Source organism: Nerophis lumbriciformis, linkage group LG39 (assembly GCF_033978685.3).
Source record: "Nerophis lumbriciformis linkage group LG39, RoL_Nlum_v2.1, whole genome shotgun sequence".
NCBI lineage: Eukaryota > Metazoa > Chordata > Actinopteri > Syngnathiformes > Syngnathidae > Nerophis > Nerophis lumbriciformis.
Genome location: NC_084586.2, coordinates 16,285,001 through 16,294,342, shown reverse-complemented (window position 1 = coordinate 16,294,342; position 9,342 = coordinate 16,285,001). Strand labels below are relative to the sequence as shown.

The 9,342-nt window shown below is 44.3% G+C and overlaps 1 protein-coding gene across 1 annotated transcript in view; it reads right to left on the bottom strand.

The window, feature by feature from the left end:
• Positions 1-381: 381 nt before the first annotated feature.
• The window catches only part of LOC133577669 (glutamate receptor ionotropic, NMDA 2C-like), a 193,280-nt gene continuing 184,319 nt past the window's right edge, over positions 382-9,342 (bottom strand). Inside the window, exon 16 of the mRNA XM_061931646.1 lies at positions 382-3,450. Coding sequence (XP_061787630.1) covers positions 1,906-3,450 — 1,545 coding nt within the window. The 3' untranslated portion in view covers positions 382-1,905. The remainder of the gene's footprint in view (positions 3,451-9,342) is intronic.

Sequence of the window (9,342 nt, the reverse complement as noted above, 5' to 3'; positions counted from 1 at the left end):
GCCGCACCGATCCGCCTGTCGATCTCACGATCCACTCTTCCCCCACTCGTGAACAAGACTCCGAGGTACTTGAACTCCTCCACTTGGGGCAAGATCTCCTCCCCAACCCGGAGATGGCACTCCACCCTTTTCCGGGAGAGAACCATGGACTCGGACTTGGAGGCGCTGATTCCCATTCAGCCTTACTCTGGAATTGCCTGTCTGGTTCAGGTATCTTAGAACCAACCCTAACCCTTAACCCGGGCCCTACTCTTTAACCCTCGCCCTAAGATCGACCAAAACCGTTTAAGGCAGGAAACAAGTCGATACATCGGTATAAGCATGTGACACAAGGCTCTTTGCAAAAAGAGACACGTACTTGTATTCATCCAAAAAGGCTCTTTAATTGGTCTAAGTGATTAATTACAGGGGTGAGGGACCATGGGTGATACAGATAATATAATAGCTCTCAATCGCCTCATTTAAAATTGATCATTAAGCAATTAAGGGGGGACGGGAAAGCAGGAGGACGATGGGGGGAATACAAAAGAGCAGAAAAGAGGAGGGTGGGGGGTGAAAATCCTAATAGGCAAACAGAGCTGAGTTAGTAATACAATAGTAACAAATAGGCAAGATTTACACCGTGTGCCAGAAATTAGAAAATGTCTAAAAGTGACTATAAATTCCTATCATAAGTAGATTACATGAATAATGACAGTCAAATAACACATCGATATAGCATTTTCGATTAAATACGTTTACGTATTTGTGAGGCCCTGTGTGTTGTCTGTGCTGTACCGCGGCCCCAAACTGAGACCCAGTGAGGAACGAGAGCCCGTGGTTTCGTTAATAAGACACCTTGTGCTGGTCAGTGCTGTCCAGATCTTCACTTTGTGTTCATGTGGACTGCTTTCAGTAAGCGCTGTTCATCGGATGCACGCGCCTTCCTTTTATGGCCACTCGGCGGCAGTAGAGAGATTACACAGGTTAGCGTTTACGGATTAAGCGACGTAGGCGAGTCTGACTTTCTTCAGCTTTTTGGTCTCTGTTCAACCCCTGAGGGAAATGTCGGGCTCTCAAGCTGCTACATGCTACAATAGTTAGCCATTAGCTCGCGGCTAACCGGCGACGTCTCTTTCCCAGTGTTGCGTTTGCTTGCTGGCAGGCTATTTCCTGGTTCATGGAAGACAGAGTGCTCCTCTGACCTGGGTGGACAGCAAGAGGAGATAACTACCTAGACCTGGGTCGAAATTACGGGTTCCTCACTCGCACTCGTTTCCTACAAAGTTCCGTGGAAATCGGTTTTGCTGTTTTTGCATAAACCTGCCAACAAACAGACTAATCTACCATCAACAGCTCCCGCAAAGACAAGCCTTCAGATCTGGTCTCGTCTGTGACAGTACAATTTATAATCTAATATGTTGCTACAAAAATAGATAGCCGCTTTAAAGAAGGTACCTGATATCTTTTTGCAGATGTCTCAAACTGATTACGCCGTCCCAGAAAAACGCTGCTCTGTCAAAATGTCTAGTTTGTGTGTGTTCTATTATGACGCGTCGCGACAATGGCTGCTTTGTGTTGTTTTTTTTGGTGACAGTTTTCAAAGATTCTTTCATCTCCTCACAGCTTTATCAAGTCAACAACACTAAAGTCTGAAATCCATCCACAGTGAAATATATACACTACAATCACAGCAGGATCACTCTGGTTATACATCCACCACGCGCCGACACCGCGGACACCTTTAAAGCGCATGAAAACGGACAAGCAAGCAAGCAGCAAGAGGCTCAATCTTGCCAAGTTCCAACAGTCTTCTGGAGGGTCAACTGGCAACGGTGCAGTCACATCCATTACTCACAAGAACCTACAGACCTGGTACAATAATGACTTGACCTTCTCCACAGTGGTCTGTTGTCTCCTTCTGGTTCACACCTCCGACTCCAAACTGGATACCCGTTTCCAGGGACGGACCACGCACGGGCTCCCCGCAGACTGGCTGACTCCTCCTTGACTCACATGAGTCTCTGACCCAGTCCGAGAGCCCTGATAGACCCCGTAGCCTCCGTACACGCTGTCCTGGTACAAAAGTGCCCTCTGACCCCCGCATCGTCCACCACCGCAGGCCAGCAGCTGGCACACTGGGCCGGGGCCCCGCTGGCTACCTGGGGCCTGGTTGTGGTGCTGCAGGGGTGAGTGGTAGAATGGTAGTCCAGGGTAAGAGTTCAGGTAGTGGGTGTATTGTTTGCTGAGCAAGCTAGTGGCTCGCCGCACCATCCCTCGCCCAAGACCAGCACCGTGCTGCACCGCTTCGCCGTACGTCGGGAGATGAGTGGAGTGGGAGTATTTCAGCCTTTGGCCCTTGCGCCCGGTGGGCCTCCTGTGGTCCTCCCTTATGTGGAGGTAGGCCTGGTTTCGAGGGAGGCACAGGTTGTTTCGGACGTGGGCGGGATTGGACGCCTTAGCGGGTGTTGTCTGGGTAAGGATGCAGGGAAACAGGTCCGGAAGTGTGGAGGGCGACTGGCTGGATAGGGATGACTGGGACTCGTCGAGCTGGTGGATCTGCTCGCTGCCCCAAGTCGCTTTGAGGAAAGAGGAGCGGCGGCGCCTGCGTTTTCCTCTTACCATGAGGTCCTCTGGGGGCCAGGAGCTGTAGTTCTCCACCTGAGGACACATGCCCTCCACAGAGTAGATGCTCTCCATGCTGGGCGCCGAGATGTGGTTGTCCTGAAGGTGGTTGGCTTTCAGCTCACTAAGGCAGACGGGAGGGTCGAGCTTTTCATGATTCCGAAATGTTCTCCTCTCTGCATCCCCATCTCCACACTGGAAGCTCTTAGACCTCCTTTTCCTCTGGTAGATGCCTCCTTCCGCTTGCTGCTTATGGGCCAAGGAGACGGGATGGGAGGTGTAGATGTCAGGCAGCTGCAAGTCGGTGTAGGAGATAAACGGCGAGCGCGGTTGGGCGTCAACATAGAGTCTTCCGGTGGTCTGGTAGTGGTGGGGACGCTGATGCGGGAGCGTCTCGCTAACCGCCAAGTGGGGGCTGCTGAGGCTAGAGACAGGAAGCAAGCGATCGTACAAACAGGAAGTAGAGCGAGTCGGGAGGGTGTAGCGCAGCGGCGTGGGCCTGCTCACGCCCCTTTGCTGTTTTAGCGATGTCACGGTGGCCAGAGTGGGGGAGACGGACCTCTGCGGGAAGTGGTTCTCCATGACGTACGCGAATCCCCCCGGTACGGTATCCGTGGGTATGTGCGGGACACGAACGGGCAAGCTACAGCTGTGCCGGCTCAAGTGCTCGATGGTCTTGGTGGCGTTGTCCAGCGAGCTCTCCACATTGGCGGTGGAGACCAGGCCTTTGGCGGTGCGCAGCATCTTCAGCATGTTGGCTTGGGCGTAGTTGGACGTCAGGTCCGGTTTGGCGAGACCGGATGAACGCCCATGATCCTCCACTCCTTTGAAGCAACTGTAGATACCCTGGAAGAGAAGGACGCAAGATGAAAACCAACAAATAAAAGAACAGAGAGTCAGGTTTAAAGAAAAGCATTGTAGTGTATCTGTAAAGGGTTAGGATTAGGGTTAGAATATAGTATTTTTTCAACGATTTCAAATAAGTATCAGAGGTTCTATAATCGAGGTGCATTAAAAGAACAACTTTTTGATGTTGATTATCACCAACCCCTGCCTCATCAATAACACAGCTCCACATTGGCGAGCCTGCTACGTGAGCGATGTTAAAAGACTACATCAGGACGTAGAATCGGACTCGGCACAGAACTTAAGGCTAACAAGACTATCAGCATCTTCGGGCAAAGAGATGAACTCCGCTGATTCAAGATGTACGTCTTCTTCAACATCAATAACACAGGACACCCAATGCTAACAATGCTGGAACGCTAACAACGCAGCTAATGATCGTAACCGCGACTGTCCAGTTGACAAGAGTTTTTGAAAAACGACACAGGGCTATGGTTCAGCACTTAAAACCAAGTTCTAACCCAGGATGTGACGAAGTGTTTCCATGTTGTGGCGGTGTTGTAGTGGCCGGGTGAAAACCATAGCCATGAGGATCTTCCGGGCTACCTGTGAGTACTGTAATTTACAGTAGAACACAGTCAAGGCTACATAATAGAAACATGTTTATTTTTTAAACACAAAAAAAAAGGCTATTGTATTGAAAAATATATATATATATATATATATATAAAAAAAAAACAATATTAAAAAATAAATAATGAAAAAAGCCTACTATATTGAAAAATATTGAAGAAAAACAATATTAAAAAAATGTATTACAAAAGGCTACTTTATTCGGTGAAACAAGTATAAGGTTGTTTCTATTTTCTTTTTTTATACTTTGTAGCACTTTGAGATTTTAACAAATGTAATTCATTATTATTATTATTATTATTATAAATGTGTTCCTGTGTAGTATTTCTCCATCAGTGGTCATGTGGTGACATCAACGATGGTATTTTGAGGGGTGATCAGTGAAGTCGGACATCACTGAAGGCCTAGGTGAGAAACGCACGGCCCGCCACCGTATTTAGTGCTCATGAAGAGGCTCAAGGTACACATTGCCAGCATGAATTGATTAACGTGGACCCCGACTTAAACAAGTTGAAAAACGTATTCGGGTGTTACCATTTAGTTGTCAATTGTACGGAATATGTGCTGCAGGGTTTGTGCGTGTGTGTGTGTGTGTGGGTGTTACGGACAGCAAAGCCCTGTCTGTCTGATCGGAAAAACAAGCATTATTGACCTACAGTTAACAACTAAGTTATTTCACTTTACCTTTTTCTGTGTTGATTGAGCTGTGTTGAAGCAGCAAAAAATGACATTATGTTAAATGAAGAGTTTCTGTCTCTGATAGTTGACAGAGGTGGGTAGTAACGCGCTACATTTACTCCGTTACATCTACTTGAGTAACTTTTGGGATAAATTGTACTTCTAAGAGTAGTTTTATTGCAACATACTTTTACTTTTACTTGAGTATATTAATAGAGAAGAAACGCTACTTTTACTCCGTTACTTTTATCTACATTCAGCTCGCTACTCGCTACTATTTTTTATCGATCTGTTAATGCACGCTTTGTTTGTTTTGGTCTGTCAGACAGACCTTCATAGTGCCTGCGTTTCAACAAATACAGTCACTGGTGACGTTCACTCCGTTCCACCAATCAGATGCAGTCACTGGTGACGTTGGACCAATCAAACAGAGCCAGGCGGTCACATGACCTGACTTAAACAAGTTGAAAAACTTATTGGGGTGTTACCATTTAGTGGTCAATTGTACGGAATATATACTGTACTGTGCAATCTACTAATAAAAGTTTCAATCAATCAATCAAAAGTGTGAAGGAAAAAAGACCCTTTTATTTCAACCGTACATCCCGTCAAAAGCCTAAAGACTGACTGCACAGTTCCTGTCTTCACAATAAAAGTGCCGCTCCATCGCGCCTGCGCTTTCAAAATAAGAGTCTCCGAAAGCCAGCGCAAACAAGCTAGCAAGCTACGGAGTTTGTCGCCAATGTATTTCTTGTAAAGTGTATAAAAACGAATATGGAAGCTGGACACATAAGATGCCAAAAATCAACCACTTTCATGTGGTATTAGACAGAAAGGAGGAACTTTTTTTCTCCTCCATTTAAAAACGTGGACGTTATCAGCACTACTGTCTGATTACAATCAATGCAAGTCATCAGAATCAGGTAATACACCAACTTATATTCTTGTCTTCATGAAAGAAAGGAATCTATATGTGTTAAACATGCATGTATATTCATTAAAACACCTTTAACATGTAAACAAAAACGGCAAAATAAATAAATATAAATTATATACTGTATATATATATATATATAAATGTGTGTGTGTATATATATATATATATATATATATATATATATATATATATATATATATATATATATATATATATATATATATATATGATATGTGTGTGTATGTTACTCATCAGTTACTCAGTACTTGAGTAGTTTTTTCACAACATACTTTTTACTTTTACTCAAGTAAATATTTGGGTGACTACTCCTTACTTTTACTTGAGTAATAAATCTCTAAAGTAACAGTACTCTTACTTGAGTACAATTTCTGGCTACTCTACCCACCTCTGATAGTTGATATAATAATGTAACTGCATCTTAAAGCCTACATGAACTCCATGGTGTTCAGGGATGAATAGTCTCTCCTATTGCACTATTTTTTTCAGCTATAGTTACATTAATCATTAGTAATGTAGCCGCCTAGTTTTGAATGGCAGGGTCCCTGCTATCACATGTTGATAAAAATATAACATTTACATAATAAAAATCAACTACAGGCTTCCCAAATGCCATAATAAATTAAGCATGATGAGTTGAACATATGTCAGCATGTGGCCCCACTTTTAATTCTTTTTTTCAAACACTTATTGCAAACGCTAATTTACAGTAAGTCATTAATTTGACTTAGTAAGTCATTATTTTGACTTATTAGGTCATAATAATGACATACTTAGTATCTCAGGTAACTAGGACTGCTTTGTTTTTACTTTACGGAAAAAATATCGAGAAATATATCGTATATCGCCATTCAGCAAATGGAGCGGAAAACACAACCAAAAATTGTAGGCTTCTTCACGTGACGAAGCCGGCCTACTTCACCGCAGTCTGTAGTCTATTGCCCCCCCCCAGGCGACAGGCCGAGTTACACCGATCCTTACACCCACCCACCCCCTGTCTGCTGGAAAGACATCACTTTAACTAACACATTTTCTGAGGGAAACACTGTACTGTACTGTGCAATCTACTAATAAAAGTTTCAATCAATCAGAAAATTGCAGTTCGAACATTGATAAGTAATTTTTAGCATAAAAGGGGATTTTTAAACTGTATTCATAGGAAACCGGTTTCACAAAACACAGCTGACATTAAAAACAATTACAAACCCCGTTTCCATATAAGTTGGGAAATTGTGTTGGATGTACCGTATTTTCCGCACTATAAGGCGCACCTAAAAACCACACATTTTCTCAAAAGCTGACAGTGCGCCTTATAACCCGGTGCGCTTTATATATGGATAAATATTAAGATTCATTTTCATAAAGTTTCGGTCTTGCAACTTCGGTAAACAGCCGCCATCTTTTTTCCCGGTAGAACAGGAAGCGCTTCTTCTTCTACGCAAGCAACCGCCAAGGTAAGCACCCGCCCCCATAGAACAGGAAGCGCTTCTTCTTCTACTGTAAGCAACCACCCGCCCGCGTAGAAGAAGAAAAAGCGCGCGGGTATCACCGTACGTTTCATTTCCTTTGTGTGTTTACATCTGTAAAGACCACAAAATGGCTCCTACTAAGCAACAGGTATCCGGTTCATGAAAAGACGCAATCTCTCCATCCGCACACGGATTACTATTTCACAGCAACTGATATTCCTGTGAACCGCACTGTGGATACAACGGGAGCACGTACGGTGAATATTCGCACCACAGGGAATGAGAAGTCATCCTTCACTGTGGTTCTAGCTTGCCATGCTAATGGCCAGAAACTTCCACCCATGGTGATATTCAAAAGGAAGACCTTGCCAAAAGAGACCTTTCCAGCCGGCGTCATCATAAAAGCTAACTCGAAGGGATGGATGAAGAACAGATGAGCGAGTGGTTAAGGTAAGTTTAAGTTTACGCGAAGAGGCCGGGTGGCTTTTTTCACGCAGCTCTGTCCATGTTGATATACGTATGTTTGTGATTGCACATTTGCGTGCATTTTGGGAGTGAACAGAGTTGTTAGAACGCTGGTTTTTAATATATTATTAAAGTTTGACTGACCTATCTGACTGTTTTTTTGACATTCCTTTAGCGCAGTTAGATGCGGCTTATAACACGGGGCGTCTTATAGGTGGACAAAGTTTTGAAATATGCCGTTCATTGAAGGCGCGGCTTATAACCCAGGGCGCCTTATGGTGCGGAAAATACGGTAAATATAAACGGAATACAATGATTTGCAAATCAATTTCAACCCATATTCAGTTGAATATGCTACAAAGACAACATATTTGATGTTCAAACTGATATACTTTTTTTGTTGTTGCAAATAATCATTAACTTTTAGAATTTGATGCCAGCAACACGTGACAAAAAAGTTGGGAAAGGTGGCAATAAAAACTGATAAAGTTGAAGAATAGTCATCAAACACTTATTTGGAACATCCCACAGGTGAACAGGCAAATTGGGAACAGGTGGGTGCCATGATTGGGTATAAAAGTAGATTCCATGAAATGCTCAAGGATGGGGCGAGGGTCACCACTTTGTCAACAAATGCGTGAGCAAATTGTTGAACAGTTTAAGAAAAACCTTTCTCAACCAGCTATTGCAAGGAATTTAGGGATTTCACCATCTACGCTCCGTAATATCATCAAAGGGTTCAGAGAATCTGGAGAAATCACTGCACGTAAGCAACTAAGCCCGTGACCTTCGATCCTTCAGGCTGTACTGCATCAACATCAGTGTGTAAAGGATATCATCACATGGGCTCAGGAACACTTCAGAAACCCACTGTCAGTAACTACAGTTGGTCGCTACATCTGTAAGTGCAAGTTAAAACTCTCCTATGCAAGGCGAAAAAAACGTTTATCAACAACACCCAGAAACGCCGTCGGCTTCGCTGGACCTGAGCTCGTCTAAGATGGACTGATGCAAAGTGGAAAAGTGTTCTGTGGTCTGACGAGTCCACATTTCAAATGGTTTTTTGGAAACTGTGGACGTCGTGTCCTCCGGACCAAAGAGGAAAAGAACCATCCGGATTGTTATAGGTGCAAAGTTGAAAAGCCAGCATCTGTGATGTTATGGGGGTGTATTAGTGCCCAAGGCATTGGTAACTTACACATCTGTGAAGGCACCATTAATGCTGAAAGGTACATGCAGGTTTTGGAGCAACATATGTTGCCATGGACGCCCCTGCTTATTTCAGCAAGACATGCCAAGCCACGTGCTACATCAACGTGGCTTCATAGTAAAAGAGTGCGGGCATGGCGTAGTGGGTAGAGCAACCGTGCCAGAAACCTGAGGGTTGCAGGTTCGCTCCCCGCCTCTTACCATCCAAAAATCGCTGCCGTTGTGTCCTTGGGCAGGACACTTCACCCTTTGCCCCCAGTGCCACTCACACCGGTGAATTGAATGATAGGTGGTGGTCGGAGGGGCCGTTGGCGCAAATTGCAGCCACGCTTCTGTCAGTCTACCCCAGGGCAGCTGTGGCTATGAAAGTAGCTTACCACCACCAGGTGTGAATGATTGATGGGTTCTACATGTAAAGCGACTTTGGGTACTTAGAAAAGCGCTATATAAATCCCAGTTATTATTATTATTACTTTCCTGGCC